Source organism: Schistocerca piceifrons, chromosome 8 (assembly GCF_021461385.2).
Source record: "Schistocerca piceifrons isolate TAMUIC-IGC-003096 chromosome 8, iqSchPice1.1, whole genome shotgun sequence".
NCBI lineage: Eukaryota > Metazoa > Arthropoda > Insecta > Orthoptera > Acrididae > Schistocerca > Schistocerca piceifrons.
In genome coordinates, this window is record NC_060145.1 from 208667312 (window position 1) to 208684689 (window position 17378).

A 17378-nucleotide genomic window follows, 5' to 3' on the forward strand; every position below is an offset into this window, starting at 1 on the left:
AACGTCCAAGAACTGTTTCCAGTAATCATGTTGAGTCCAATGCACAAATGGAAGAAATTTGCAAGTGCAGTGCTATAAAAGATGTGAAAAGTAAGAGAGAGAACTGGAGAGAAGACCCTAACTTTTCAACTAAGATGTTCCGGTGTACTGACGCCGATGGCACCAGCTGGTGCTCACCATTGCTGTTTCCGCATCTGCTCACCAATGATGACACTGAAACCAACATCCAATGCTGCCGGCACCAGTGCTGTCCGCTGGCACTGATTATACATTTGCGCACCAACACAGCTGGAACTGTATGCTGGGTGAGCGAAAAACAATAATAGTTTGGTAAAGTTGAAGGAGCTGGGCATGGTAAACTGTTAGTGTAGTTATTGTATTCAGTGGTGAATTTTCTTTAGATGATTACTAGGTCCCAATCCATAAAATTATGGCTCAAGAACAGCAACAAACTTCGGAACCAACTGCGGCCATTAAGGTGAATAGTGAACTGCAAGACTTGTCTGAATTAGTGAATTTAATTAAAGCCCAGCAGGCAGATTCAGCAGCTGTAAATGCTCAAATTGCTTCCTTAACAACAGAGTTAAATGCTGAAAATGCTTCCTTTAGACAAGAACTAAATGCTAGATTAGATGACCAAAGTGCTAAATTAGGTAACCAGAGAACAGAGTTAAATGATCAAAATGCTTCCTTGAGTGATGAACTGAGTGCGAATTTAAGTAAAAACTAGAAGCACAAAGTGTAACTTTAAGTGAAAAATTAAATGCTCAGAATGAAGCTGTAAGGAGGAAATAAGTTTTGTACATTTTAGTACTGGGAAAATAGCAGGAAAGTTAAAGGGGGGAGGTACTGTCATGAGTGATAAAATACCAGTGGTCATAGGATTCAGAAAAGACCCTTTTTTAGGGTAGTGAGGACAGAAAGAAACCAAATTTTAAGAGAGGTTAGGGCTGGGACAAATCTTCAGTTTGAGAAAGAAACCAAAAAAACATAATTCTAGCTTATTACATCACCACAAACTGCCATTGGTTGAGAATTTTCAACAGTCAGCAGATATTTCAACTTTACCCAATTTTAACTCAGTCAACGTGAAATGTCAGCTATCTTTATTGCATCAAAATATTCGAGGACTGAGAAATAAAATTAATGAATTAATTATCTGCATAGATGAATTAGAGTCTTCAAACCCAGCTGACATAATCTGCCTCTCTGAACATCATGTGACCACTGGTATAGAACTTTTAAGTGTTACAGGGTTTAGGTTAGCATCTTACTTTTGTAGATCAAAAATGGAGAATGGAGGAGTTGCCACATTCATCATGAACATTCATAAATTTAAGAACATAGACATTCATAAATTTTGCCTAGAATAGCATATGGAAGCATGTGCAACAGAAGTAGAATTTCACAAAAAATCCTTCATAATATTAAGTGTATGTCGAGCACCTGCAGGTAACTTTAATCTGTTCGTAAACCACCTTGAAGCTGTACTGGCCCATTTAACAACCAAAAACAAAGAAATAGTGGTTGCTGGTGATTTCAATGTAGATTTCCTTAAAGACTCTCTCAGTAAGAACTTATTTGAGTTAGTAACACTATCTCAGCTTAATTCCCACTGTAAAGTTCCCCATTAGGGTAGCCAATTGCTCACAAACAGCCATTGATAATATTTTTATAGAAAAGTCCAATGAACAAAATTGTATTACAAAACCAATAGTCAATGGCCTCTCAGACCATGACATGCAGTTCCTTCTGTTAAATGTTAATACTGAACAGGATACAAAATCTGTTAAATCTGAGCTCAAGAGGGTAATCAATAAGCCAAAAATTGATTATTTCAGGACACTCCTCAGAGACATTCACTGGACTGATGTTTACAGAGCTCATGGCATGAATGAAAAATATAACACTTTTGCTAATAAAGTGCTTACCTTATTTGAAAACTGTTTTCCCCCAAAACTTACCAAGGTTAGAGCAAAGTCTACAAAGAAGCCCTGGATTACTCAAGGAATAGGGGTATCTTGAAACAAAAACAAAACTGTATCTGTCAGTCCGAAACAGTTCCGATGTTGATGCTATAGAACATTACAAGAAATACTGCAAAATATTAAAGACTGTAATACGGACATCAAAGCAAATATATTACAAGGAAAACATAGTCATATTAGATAACAAAATAAAGACAGTATGGGATATAGTGAAGGAGGAGACCGGTAGAACCAGACATGAAGAGGAACAAATAGCATTAAGAGTAAATGATACATTGGTGACAGATGTGTATAGTGTTGCAGAACTTTTTAACAAACAATTTATAACTGTTACTGAAAAGATGGGATTGTCAGGTTCGGTAGATGCTGCTGTGGAATACCTCAGACCAGACATTTCGAGTAACTTCCATAATATGAATTTGACCCTCACTACCCCAGCAGAAATAATGTCCATCATAAAATCTATAAAATCAAAAACATCTAGTGGGTATGATGAAATATCAACAAAGTTAATTAAAGAATGTGATTCTGAGCTAAGTAACATATTAAGCTATCTGTGTAGCCAGTCGTTTATCAGTGGAATATTTCCTGAATGGTTAAAATATGCTGAAGTTAAGCCACTGTTTAAGAAGGGAAATAAATAAATAGCATCAAATTTCTGTCCAGTTTCACTGTTGCCAGCATTCTCAAAAATTTTACAAAAAGTAATGTACAATCGATTTTATAACCATCTTATCTCAAATAACATACTGTCAAAGTCACAGTTTGGATTTCTAAAGGGTTCTGATACTGAGAAGGCTATCTACACTTACAGTGAAAATGTGCTTAATTCATTAGACAAAAAATTGCAGGCAACTGGTATATTTTGTGATCTGTCAAAGGCATTTGACTGTGTAAATCACAATATCCTTTTAAATAAATTAGAATATTATAGTGTAACAGGAAATGCCTCAAAATGGTTCAAATCTTATATCTCTGGCACGAAACAAAGGAAAGAGACATGTATCAAGCTATCAGACATCATCCAACTGGGAACTAATTACATGTGGGGTCCCACAAGGTTCCACTTGGGGGCCCTTACTTTTTATTATGTTTATTAATGACCTTTCATCAGCAACATTACCAGATGCCAAGTTCGTTTTGTTTGCTGATGATACAATCATTACAACAAATAGCAAATCAAGTGTAGTATAACAAAGATCGTCTGATGAAATATTTTTGGACATTAATCACTGGTTCCTAGCCAATTCTTTGTCACTAAACTTTGAAAAAACACACTACATGCAGTTCAGAACTTGTAAGGGGTGTCCCACGAGTATATGCCTAACATACGATGACAAGCAGATAGAAGAAGTGGATGGTGTTAAATTCTTGGGATTACAGCTTGATAATAAATTCAACTGGGAGGAGCACACCACAGAACGGCTGAAGCATCTTAACAAATCTCTATTTGCAATGCGATGTGTGCAGACATAGGGGATATAAAAATGAAAAAGCTAGCATACTACTATGCTTACTTTCATTCCATAATGCCATATGGGATTATTTTTTGGGGTAATTCATCAAGTCAAGCTAAAGTTTTCTGGGCACAAAAATGTGCAGTAAGAGTTATATGTGGTGTGAACTCGAGAACATCCTGCAGAAGCCTGTTTAGGGAATTAGGGATACTAACTACTACTTCCTAATATGTTTATTCTTTAATGAAATTTGTCATTAAAAATATATCACTTTTTCAAACCAACAGCTCAACTCATGGAATCAATACTAGAAATAAGAATAATCTTCACAAGGATTTAAAGTCACTTGTGTGTATGTGTGTAAGTACAATCTAACTTCTGCACCATTTCAGTGCAGTAATGTGTTCATTGTAAATAAATGTTATAGTAGTTGTATTACATGTTTATTACCTTATAAATAAATTTAAAAAAACTTTTTAAATATGTTCTACATCCTGGAGGACCTCCTCACTACGGATCAATTGGAATGAAAGTAAATCTAATCTAATCTAGTTTTAATGCTCAGAGTGAAACCTTGAACAGTCAAGCAGCAAATTTGTTTTATTTTTAAGGACTGAATTTGATCTTTAAATGATGAGGTAGAAAATCGAGGTTAGATGTAAAGAGTGAACTCACTAGTTCTTTGAATACTCACATTAATCAACTATTTATTGAATTTAACCAGAAACAGGATGAGCAACTTCAGGATTTAACAAACAAATTATAATTTGACATTGAAGATAAATGTAACAATGTAGAAATGGAACATGTCGAAAAATTAGGATCATTTAAAAGCATATGCAATGTTACTTTTGATGTTGTAAATCAGAGGTTGCACACCTTGAAGGATAGTATTGAGAAACAAGATAAGCTAATTCCTTTTGTCCAGTCACAAATTGCAGGTGTCAAAACTCGAGTTGATACCATGGAAAGGGATTTTGAAGAGAAACTAGCGACATCAGATACCTTAAATATAAGCAACCTGAAGGAACAAGAAGAAGAATTAATAGACAGAAAAGTGGCCGAGAGAGTAACCCCTAACAACGTTTCTTCAGATTTAGCTCTGGAACTTATTGATATGAAGAAAGGCATAGATAGTTTATGGAAAGAATTCAAATTTATCCAGGATAAGGTAGACAAAAAAGTGACTTCTTCTAACATGGTGTTAACCAGTGAGGCAATAACCGACCTACAATGGGGAGCAAATTCTGGACTATCCAGGCTGTTTCCAAAATTTAAGCCAGACAGGAAGTACACCCAGCTCATTTTCTGAAACGATTTAACCAAGCCTTGCTGAAAAACTGGGAAGACTCAAAGAAAGATAGATTTCATTGTAGGGTACCTTTTAGGAGAGGCTTCAGAATGGGGCACTGTGAACATTGAGAATTTTTCATCTTGGGCCAATTTCCAGAAAAAGTTTAAGGAGAAGTATTGGTCAGCAAGTGCCCAAGAAAAATTATTATTTGGTTTATGGGACTCAGACTATTATAACGGTATGTGGGGAACAATGAGAAGGTGTTTTCACTGGCGTTTGTTATGGCCAAAGTACTTAGATCAACCCATGAAGGAAGAAGAGATGGTTAGGATCTTAATAAGGTGATTACCTATCTACACTAGGAAAGATATAGTATGTAGTGGATGGAAGACCATAGAAGAATTGTTATCCTTTGCAGATGCACTTGATGCCCTAAACAAAGACAGGAATGAGAACGTACATCAAAGTGAAAGTCAGAATTTCCAAAGAAATAACAATAGTACTAACAGTAATTATAAGAGACATGAAGCTAATCTAGCTAGAGTATACCAGTGTAGTCGGAATAGTGATAGTGAAAGTTGTCAAATAAACATCCACCTTCAAATATAGGGCCAGTAATGTCACAGGAATTTGTACCTTGTAGAAATGGAGTACAAAATGGAAATGTAATATCCTGATTTGGTAACCAGCTGGTAATTATAAACAATGAGGAAAAAGTTATGCGATCTGGATTCAGAGCCGGGGCCCAAGTCATAGATATACATTAGGAGGTCTAGCTTATAATAAATATGTTAGCTTTACGCATAACATACCGACCAAAGACTGGTTGTTGGTAGAAGAACCTAGCTTAACTACTGTTAATCCATGACCAATTATAATTGGAAGGGTAAAAGATTTTTAGGTTAACATATTTATTGATTCTGGTAGTGAAGTGTCACTTATTTCTAATGATTTTTTTAATACATTACGAACTAAACATAACTTACCGCTATTACCTGTAACAGGAGTGTACATAGTAGGTATTACTGGGACCAAAAGTGAAGTTGTGAAACATGACATCCAGGTGGACTGCATCACTAGGAATATCCTATTTCATCAGACACTTTTAGTAGTGGAAAATATCAATAGGGATGTGTTGTTTGGCATAGACTGCCTATCAAAATTTAACGTAATATTAAATTTTTAGGACAATTTTCTTTATTTTAGTAATGGTGACAATAAATATTGTGTAAAGTTTGTGACTGACAGCTATAGTAGTAAAGAAATAACTGAGAAGCAGCGACAGTGAAATTGTTGCCAGAGATTGAAAACTTAAGTCAGGCATCACACCGAGCTGACATACAAAATAAAGTAATATTAACCAACAACCAAAAATTGGATTTAGCTAAAATTCTATTGGAATATGAAATGATATTTTCTGACAGTCCAGGTAGTATTAGTGACTAGTTATGTAAATTTAAGATCAAAGATAACACACTATTTTTCTGTAAACCCTATCAGATACCGGTGAGCTTGAAAGAAGCAGTTAAAGAAGAAATACATAAGATGATTGACAGCAAAATAATAGAATGTAGTACAAGTGTTATGAATAACCCTTTAGTAGTGGTAAAAAAAGCTACAGGGGGTGTGCAGTTAGTGCTAGACACATGTACTTTGAATAAACACATAGGGACAGAACGAGACAGTCCAAATTTGAAAAAGCACAGTATTTTAACATGGTGGACCTGTCTGCTGGGTATTGGCAAATTCAGTTACACTCCGATTCAAAGAAGTATACAGCGTTTCTATTTGATGGGAAATCATAACATTTTAATGTGTCACTGTTTGGACTAAATATCTCGGTGTCCGTTTTTATACACGCGCTGGATGAGGTGTCAGGAAGGGAATTGTTAAGGGATTTGATAATATATGTGGACGATATCCTTATTATATCCACTACTTTGGAAGAACATTGTATAACCTTAAGGAAAACCCTGAGGTGGTTTAAAGAAAAAGGAGTTACAGTAAAACTATCCAAAACGCACTTTGTGAGGCAAGAGCTCAACTTTTTAGGGCATATCGTCAGACTGCAGGGAATTAGACCAGATCCAGAACATATGAAGGCTATTAAGGAATGTCCAACTCCTAGAAACATAACAAAATTGAAGGAATTTATTGGAATGGCTGGGTATTATAGACTATATATATGAAGTCAAGAACTGAACGACCCAAGAGTTTTGTGTTTATTACAGAAGGGAATACCATGGATTTGGGACCAAGAGGCCAATGATGCATTTGAAAATGTGGAAAAAACATTAGTAGAATCACCTGTATTACTCCATCTGGTTATGGGTGAACCATTTAAGATTGCAACAGATGCTTTCGACTTTTTCAAGGAGAGTGGGGTTTGGAAAGCACCATTCACAGATCTATAGCTTTTGCTAGCTGAAGTATCAACAAAGATGAGTTAAACTACACAGAAACAGAAAAAGAACTATTGGCCATAGTATGGAGTATACAAAAATTCCAACACTAATTTGAAATGTACAGACAGACCCGGCGTAATTTTGTGATTAATTTTATGACAATAGAATATCCACACAACAGGGCACAAGAAATGGCTCAAAGAATAACCGACAATATCCATCATGATTCCTACTTTACAGAAATATATGCTATGTGTAATAGAAAATATTTACCTCCTAATCAAGCAGAGAAATGGAAAATTATAGGGCAAAATCTGTTTCAGAGAGACAGTATAACATCTCAACGGTGGCGTTTATGCATCCTGAAGTTAATGGATGACAAAATTGTGTGGTATGTCCATACAGGGCATGGACACTTCAGAATAAAAAAAGTGTATAACCCACATGAACAAGTCCTATTATTTTAAAAAGTTGGGACATAAGGTAGTATCTTTAATTAGATCTTGTGAAACCTGTCAGAAAGTAAAAGCGAGTAACACTCATGTTAGTTACAAAATGTATTCAATCATCCGTAAGGCATTACAAGATCTTACAGCAGCGGACTGCTTTGGACCAATTCCAAAAGGAAAGGGAGGAGTGGCATACATTTTTGTTCTCGTAGAGTGTTGGTCTAAGTATGTTAAGTTGTATCCTATTAAGAAAGCAAATACACCAACACTGATACACTGTCTGCAACAATACTTTATCTAGGTGGGCAAACCAAAATGATTCCTCTATGATAATGGACCACAGTTTGTTAGTAAGGACTTTGAAGAATTCTTAGCATGGGAAGATATTCATCAGGTATTAATCTCCAACTATAATCTGTCTTTTAACCTGTGTGAAAGGGTTATGAAAAAAATTGGGAAATTATGTCGTACATACTGCCATGAAAGACATACATCATGGGCAATGAAAGTTAAAGACTTTGAGCTTATTTTAAATGAATTACACATTAATCAACTGGATTAATTCCTTTGGTAGTAATAGGTAAACCTTTGTGGGAGAACCCTTATTAAATATTTTACTTGGCTGGAACAACCTACTGTTGATTACCAACTTAATCAACAACAGTTTCTAAGAACTTAGTTGAAAGAGCACAACAACAAGTGAATAAATATAATGAGAAGGCTGTTGAACCTAAGTATAATGTTAATGACCTAGTCTTAGTAAAACAGCATCTCCAGACCTCTGCTCTGAAGAAAGAAACACATAAATTTTTTCAAAAGTATGAGGGAAGGTGCAAACAGTGGTACATCCCAAAGCCTCTAACAGGATCAGGAAAAGGACAATACAGTGTAAAAGACATAAAGTTGTATATCTCCCAGGGATGTTAATGTTCTGTGTTAGCGGGCGGAGTGACAACTGCTGGCTCCCGAGTTGTTTTCGGTGTTCCTTCTGAGGTTAGTTTTCCTGCACCAAATTACCTTCAACTCTTCAACTATCCTGTAATCTATTCTTGAATTCTTATTATAATTTTAGTATATAGGAAACCGGATGTGACTACAAGATTAGGATCAATTTAAGAGAATCACAGATGAACATGAAACAAATAAAATATTTGAGTGAAAAGTATATCATCATGATACTATTCAAACAAAGTAATATCTAGACTTCAGAAACTGAACAGAGTACTTTATGTGTATATGAAATATAGTGTAAAGTGAATGACTAAACAACTATAATATTGTAGTGTATAATTTTCTATTTCTATAGAATATCTTATACCTTTTGTGAGATGTAAGGTAAATGGGAAGGTTTGTGTCACTTTTGGAAGGGGTGGGTAGTGTAAGTACAAGCATGACTAACAGTAATTACACACCCCACCTTTCAGACAACCCTCGCTGACAAGTGTAACTGATTCGTCACCGTTTGCCGTTCAATAGATGTTGCTAAGATTTTTCTTCGGGGGCATCAAAGGTGAAGGTGAGAATGTCCATTCTGTATGAGATGTTTAACATCATACTTCCTCTGGCTTCTCACTCAAGCACTGGCAATGTAGGGATCCTGGGGAAGGGGGCTGGGAATGATTTCCTGTCTTTGGGCTATCTTCTTTCACTTCTTCGATCTTAACAACTGTCTCTGCTTTTTCCTTTTTTTACTTCTCTGTTGAGTACCTATCCATCTTTCCCTCGTTCCATATGCATATCCTTCTATTGCTGAAGTCCTTCTCAATTTTCGTGGTTCAGTATAACCTTCAACTTATTTCACATAAGTTGGCCGAAGAATCAGGATACACAAACACACATCTACATACACACAAAGATATACTTAAACACAAACAGAAGAATTATGAATTAGAAACCAGAAGTAATGCCAGAACTGCCGAGGGAGGTAGGGGAATAAAGATATATGTACATCTGAGTCGATGCACATATTACATTGTTGATATGTGACGGTTCTGTACCGTTTTTTTTTTCTTCTCAAATATATATTTACATGTGCCATGCTAGTCCTTTGAAAAAGGCATAGTATCTACTGGGAGTTAGTAAATACAGGTGGACATAGCATCTACTATGTTTAGGCATGACATCTGTTTATATGGCAGAAGTGAGGAGTGAAAGAGGATTCTAGGGTATTAGATTAAGTACTAGAAAGTGGAACAGAAATATAGAGTAGATTTGTAAATTTACCAGAGAATATTTAAGAATAGTATACATAAAGTTGTATGCTAGGGCAAATGAACCAGGAGGCCTACTCAAGAAGGATACAGAGGCCGCACCCGACATTTGTTGGATGAGGGAAAGGGCAGATAGGAAGACGTATGAAAGGCTGACCTATACTGTGCGGACAGGGGCACCAAGAAGGGGACTGGCCTTGTACTATAGGAGGATAGGAATGAGAAAGGGGCGTACCTGCCAAAACAGAAAGAGAAAGGGTACTCCTAGGACCAACCCATGTAAGATATAGGTACTGTTCCTAAAGGGAAAAAGGGCACTATTGTGACAGAAGTCACAAGTTTAAAGGGATGAGTCTGCTAAGTTTGAGTTCTATGCATAAATAGCCTCATTAACTTTCAGGTTTACAAATGTCCAAGAAGGCAACACTTTTATTCTATCCAGAGCTCCTCTAGATTACAATAAGTAATGATTCAGTAAATACTTAACAAGAAGTAGCACGGGAAGTAAGAACAAAGCAGCAGAATATTTATGAGTTCTGTACACCTGTAATTTCAAATTGGAAGAGTAATAGGAAACAGAGCTAACTCCAACATGGATTGAAAGGGTCATGTATTATAATTGTGGTAAAATATGCACAGCTATTAGTAGAAAGAGAGGCATTGTTAAAAGATAAAGAATTATCTTGTGTAATTGTACATAAATATGTATAAAATATCACATGTTTGTGCCAAGGGGAGGGATATGTAGTGCTTTGAAAATTTCGGTGTAAATTCTAGAAACACTCAGCTTTCCACCATCTCCAACACCGAATATTGTAAGTAAGAGGGTGAGAGAGTGGAGATGTGTCTACCTCGCCGCTGGTTTCTGTGTGTGCAGGACGGACATGTATCGGGAGAATACGGCAATAGTGATGGTTGATCAGTGTGGACAAGTGTTTGCAGCATGCACCTGAGAAGCTGTATGTCCAGTACAAGGAGCAAGAATGCTCTATTCTTTAATGGTGTAATCACTGTATTGTTGTGAACAAATGAATTATGTATTGAACTAAAGACTTAAACATTTGACTTTCGGGTGTTGGACTTGTGAGAAGCGAGAACTGGTGTTTTACTGGTTACTAAACCAAACATATTATAATTGTATTTGTTAGTTTCTAGTGGTCCAAGATGGGGCTGACTAGCGAGAGTTGAATGTTTGTGTGAAACTTGTGAAGTTGTTTTATTGTGGAGATGAAAATACAACAGAGTTGAACAAAAGTATCCTGAGAGTACAGAATCATTTCAAGAGTAGAAACGAAGTCTATTTTGCAATTCCTTTAACCAGCTATAGTCTTTGGAGAAGAAGAGTTTGTGAAGATCGATGCAGCCATCTGACCTGAGAAGAAGATCAGCTGCACACAAGATGTGAGTCAATTGTGAAAGACGTGTGAGTCTTGCACCCCAGTACCATACTGCCTCATGTCATCTGAAGACCGTTAGAGCATGACTCACACATAAATGCAGACCTTAAAGAGCTGAAAAAAGGTACAAGATATTGATTGTAGAGTTTTGTCTGAGGAAATAATTTGGACAGATTTCTTTACCTACCCATACTGCAACAGGGATCACCAAAATAAACTTCCAGAATTCTGTGTGCTTTATTTTTCCTAATCAAAAGCATGTTCTTATATTTCTGGCTTATTTGATTGTGTAACTCATTAGTTCAATCATATGCTTTTTTTGATGACTTGTAAGTCAGGTCTTACTGATAAGTATGAGTAGAGCATAATATTAAGTTTGTGTTATCATAAGTAGTCTAATGGAAATGTTTCATGAAATTAATGAATTCAACTGTATTTTTAAAGAGAGTACCAAAGTCAGTGTTGATTGGACTGGGTTTTACTATTCTGTTACTGTATGTAAAGTGTCTAATTAAATTGGAAAGAACAGTACCTTGCTTCTTGTGAAAACAGATGTATTAAATGTGCAACTTTAATTTTATGGGTAATGTTAATTTTTCTTTCTCAGTCAAAAATCCGTGAACTGGAAAAGAAAACGGAGCTTCAGAATGTCCGCCATGAAGAGCTTCTCCTTGAAATGGCAAGCATCAAACGATCAGCACAAAGTGCTAACACAGCACTGGCAGCAGCAGCTGCTGCTGCTGCTGTCAACCACAACTCTCCTGAGTCAGGGCATTCAACACCAGGTACAATTTAAAACATAATAATAATAATAATAATAATAGAGTGCAATTCAATGATGGCCCCAGGATGTCCCTCTCTGCACAATTTACAAGTAAAATTACAAAATGAAAAGTTCACATAGTGGATATGTGGGATGGTCAAAAGAAAAGAGTCCCCATGTCTTATAAACAACATGCAGACAGTTCACTTGTTTATTGTAAGTAGCAACTTATTATTATGAAAAACAAAGTACTGAACATTCAATAAACCTGTAATTCAAAGGAGGTGTTGAAAATGTTCACGATAAACTTCGATACCGAACTCAGCATATCTCAACATTTTTTTGGAAACTTTTGCGAATTCATTTGGTAGGATTTCCACAGTTGCATTGTGAATGCTTGTTTTCAACTCTTCAATTGTATGTGAGTTGTGACTGTAGACATAATCCTTTAAATTACCTTACAACTAAAAATCACAGGTAGACGGATCAGGCACTCTGGGAGGCCATAAACCTGTGGAAACAATACGTTCTTTTCCTAAATCTTCATAGACATGTGATATTGAAAACTGTGAAGTAACAATAAACATTTTGTTCACCTGAAAAAGTCATTTTGCAAAACTGTATTCACAAGATGTTTCAAACTGCAATGCAGCACTGATCTCTAAATCACTGCTTGACATCATGTGATTCCCCTCGAGCACTGCCCAAGTGTTAAGAAATAACCACACAGAGATAGCTGCAAATATCCCATTCAGTAGTTTTTCATGGGACCTCTTTTTTATCTTGGCCATACCTTACTACCTCTGGTGGTAGCACAGGTGAGAAATCCAACATTACATGTTCTGATGTATTGGGACCTTGGATTCTAGGGATTTATAACATTTGTTGTGAAGAAGAAATGAGATTTACTGAAATCCCTTCCAAGTTAAAGCTCAATAAAAAATACTATTTTATAACTTTGAAAGTAGTTTAGCTTATCTCCTGAAAACTGAGAGAAGAAGGAATTGGAATTACAGCTATAGAAAATTAGGTCACAAATTATATCATTGCAGGAAATAGGATCCTTTGATTAGACTGTAGTTGATACAGAACATTACAGTATTAATAGAGGGAAGACAGCACTGAGAATAATGGGAAACATGTCATTGATTGGAATAGCATTTTAAGTAAACAAAAATTCATACCTAATTATCAGAGTTTAAGTCAAAATCAGAAATAATGTCCATGTTAACAGTGAAGTGCAATAATAAATGCTATATGCTCATAAATTGCCATGCATCTGTGAATGGAGATAACAAGAAATTTGCAGGTTGTAAATCAATTTTGGAATCTTTTAATAACTGAAATTTTCAACACACACACTAAAGGCAAGTTAAGATACTTCTTAGTGATGTCAAGGGGAAAATTGGAAAGGAAAAGAAATTTAAGAATATTGTAGGAGAACAAACAGAAACGGTGGAATACTTATTGATCATAATGTGGAACATGTTCCAGTTAAAACTGATACCCATACATTTTTGCAAATTACCAAGAAAAGTCAAAACTTTAATATCACCAAATCCAAATCTAGGAGAATTTCAGCTTTATCACATAACCATATATAAAAGAAATATTAGGAAAATTATGAATGCTAAAGAGATCATAAATGGAGAGTGTGATTCAGGCCATTATATCTCTGCGGTTAAAATCCAATTTCTCCCATACAAAACATAAAATAACAGCCAGAAAATAAGCAGATACAACTCCAGCAGAGACAATATTACAATAGAAAATATAGAAAAATTTAGAGAAGGCATCAATATGACTGAAAATGGCAGATGTCATGAGCTCCAGGCACAAATTACTAAAGAACACGGAAAATGTAGATGTAGAAAACATGAGTTGACCAAGGATAAAGAAAAGACCTGATGGACTGAGAAGTGTGAAAAAACACTAGAACAAATAGCTTATGAGTTACTTGGCATCAAGAAATAAATTCAATATACATTGTGGACATAATGTTTGTCTGGAACGTAATTGCACACCAAATTATAACCAGTGCATATACAAAGACTAATGAACAAACCTTTATATTGATAATAAATACTCCGTGCCAAAGCAGCAATTCACCTTTTGTCTGTTATGCTGGCTGCTTGCACAGTAACTTTTGTCACCCCACCAGACCCCACCCTACCACCTCCCCCTCTACCCTTTCTAAAGCTGGAAGCTGGGTGCTCCAGGGATATTGAGGTACTGGTGCTTAACATTTCAACGCTGGGGGAGGGGAGGAGAAGGTCGGAGGGGGTCGTGGCAACAGCTGGCAGAATAGTGTGGACCTTTTGAGTCTCCAAGGAGGCTACAGTGTTGCTTGATGTTGTAGGCTCAGTGCAGGCTGGCTGGAAACAGACAGGACAGAATATCGCTGGTGTAACAGTGGGTGGGCAGTGTCGTCTCTGAGTCAGACGTGTACTGAATTTACTCGAATCTAAGCCGCACATGAAAAATGAGACTCGAAATCAAGGAAAAAAAATTTTCCCGAATCTAAGCCGCACCTTAAATTTGAGACTCGAAATTCAAGGGGAGAGAAAAGTTTTAGGCCGCACCTCCAAATCCAAACAAAGTTGGTCCGTTCTAATATGAGACACAATTTAGGTCGAATGAATGACGATACAGCTATAGTAGTTTGGTTCAAGTCGTAAGCTTAGCAGTTAGTTTTACTAGGTAGCCATTGCTATGCGTCAGGCGCTCCATCCATATTTATACGGGTACCCTTCCTTTTTCACGTGCTTCATCTGGTTTGAATTGATTGCTTTTTTTCTTTGATCTGATAGGTGCCGTTCTCTTTGTTATAGGTGTTTACGTCACTCTAAGCTGAAAATGCATTACTGTACTGTGTCATGCATTGTTTGTTGCATTCTGATAATGAGTGTTTATGGCTTGTCGCCGCTCACGGCGTGGCTTGCTTTTGTGCACGCTATTGCGCTTAAAAAGAGAGAGGAATCGTCTAATTAGCGAAACAATGGCAAGAGACTGTTATTTGTTGTTACTTACACTGCTGCTTTCTTTGATAATGATCAACAAGAACCAAATAATAGACTGCGTATGATAGAAGATGTTCTGAATGAGAGTTTGGCGAAAAATTTTCTCCGTTTGAAAATCTTTGCAGACGCCTCTTTAGTACATTACATTCTGCACGGAAATTAGTCATCTTAGATTTAAAAATCTAGTCAATTGCTGTGCTTCATTTGTGACTGTATCACTATTAGGCATAAGGATAATATGAATATAAACATGACATGATATGTATATTGTTTCGCGTTTACTGTCGTCTCACTCTAGTTTCGTAGTTTATTAGGCAGACAGGATTTAAATGAGACAGCAGCAAACACGAAAGAGTACATGGCAAAATGTTTATATTCGTATTATTCTTATGGTGAAGAGAATGCTGCATGTGATCCACAATTCATAAAAGTTCCTATTAACAACCACGTCTTCTCACAGGTAGGAAAAAATTCAGAATGTTGAGTTGGCCATACTGACAAACATCCCAAACAGTCTTGCCAGTCGGATTTTCATAGTACATCAAAATGCCGCTACATTCGAAGATGAACAATACGGAATTTGTATTTACTTCGTTGGATAATGTATGAAAATACAGTGGTCGAAACTCAGGGCATAGAAAAAAGCTCGTCTTCCACTTTTTTTTTTATTGATGCAGAGGTTTTGAGACCAGTATTTATCTTTGCGCTGCAAAGCATGCCTGTGTAGCGCTACATAAATTCGACGGCAGAAGTTAGTTGTGGCGGCACCTACCAACATTTTTCAGAACTTCCACTTACTTTGCACTCGATTCTAAGCCACAGGCAGTTTTTTGGATTACAAAAACCGGAAAAAAAGTGCGGCTTGGATTCGAGTAAATACGGTAATGCTGTAAGCAGATCTCTTATGGATGAAAACCTTTCTCTCTCTGTGTCTGTCAGGTTGGCCTGCATGCAAACCTCACCATGCCTGGCATGCAAATGTCTTATCTGGGTTGTGAACTGTTGAGTGAACTCTGTCACTGAATCTGGAGCAGTCTGCCAAAGTGATACTGGTACAAAGAGTTCCCCTGGCATGCATAACTTGTCACTGTAGACCAATTGGGCTGGTGAACATTGCAGATCCTCCTTTTCTGGTGTGCACAGGCCTTACAATATCAGCAGCAAGGCATCTTTCCATGTTGATGAGTAACACATCACCACTGCTTTTAGCTGGTGATGCAGCCTCTCCACTACTCCAATGTTGACGGGATGGTAGATAGTGATGCGTAGATGGTTTTAGCTGTGTGCTGTGTAGGTAAAGAAGCTTGTTAAATGGCTGCACCTCAAACTGAGATCCACAGTCAGTTGTGTTTCAATATATATGGCTGCCTTTCAGCACAAGGTCCTTCGCAGCCAGTATTTCTGTTTCACATATCTCAGTTTGGCAGACAATTCATGGACAGTTGAACTGGTTTTCCATTTTCTCTCTGAAAGTGGTTTTCGTTTTCAGATATAAGGTTTTTAGCTGCCTCTGGGGCAGGAATTCGGTGGTTGAGGTTGGGGTTGGGGAATGGGGCATAGGGCATCTTCCGCTGCCTGCTAGGTCTGGGGGACCTCCCACCCCACCTCCTTGATCATCTCACTCTTTCATCCCTGTCTTACACTGTTTTACTTGATTTTAGATGCAGTTTGCCTCCTTTTCGGCCACATACTATTTTATATTTTAGAGATTTCATTCTAGTGAATAGTGGATGCTCTTCAATGCCTTTACAACACTGGAGCAGGGATGGAATAGCTGTGGGCGGACAATTCCCATCACATGCAGAGCTCTGGAGACATCCACTTGCTGCCTACTTATTTCTGTCCCCTGATTTTCATTATTGACAGTCCAACTAGCGTCCATTACATTTTTAGTCTTTTCACTTTTACTGTTCTACATCTCCAAAATAGAAGACATCCAGCTCTGTAACTGTCTTCACCCTTCATCTGGCTAAAGGGAATCAGATGCAGTGTAGAACGTTCCTCATCATCTGATCTGACCTACAAACCAGTTTGATCCCTAAACTTCTCCATAAAATCTTTCTCAGCTCTTGCATCAGCACTGCCTTTCTTACCTTGGTCTTCCCACTCCTATATACTTTCTTTATCATAACACATAGTTCATGGATGTCACTAATTCTGGATGTACTACCCCTGGATTGAGGGACTAATGACCCACTATTCATTCCCTTAACCCCCAATCAAACAAACAACCTTCTGACTTCTGAAATTTTCCCGGCGTATTTCTTCTTCTAATAAATTCTGGATATGCAGCTGGATCCCGTCGACATTCTGCCACTATATTTCGGCCCAGAAACATCCAGCCATCATCAGGTGAGTACACAACTACTGAAGAGCCCAGGTGCAGTCACGGTAT

The 17378-nt window shown here is 37.0% G+C and overlaps 1 protein-coding gene across 1 annotated transcript in view; it reads left to right on the top strand.

Annotated features, from left to right (window-relative positions):
• LOC124712215 (peripheral-type benzodiazepine receptor-associated protein 1-like) overlaps positions 1-17378 on the top strand; it is a 388653-nt gene that overhangs the window by 259470 nt on the left and 111805 nt on the right. Inside the window, exon 5 of the mRNA XM_047242510.1 lies at positions 11808-11985. Within this exon, the coding sequence (XP_047098466.1) occupies positions 11808-11985 (178 nt within the window). The remainder of the gene's footprint in view (positions 1-11807; positions 11986-17378) is intronic.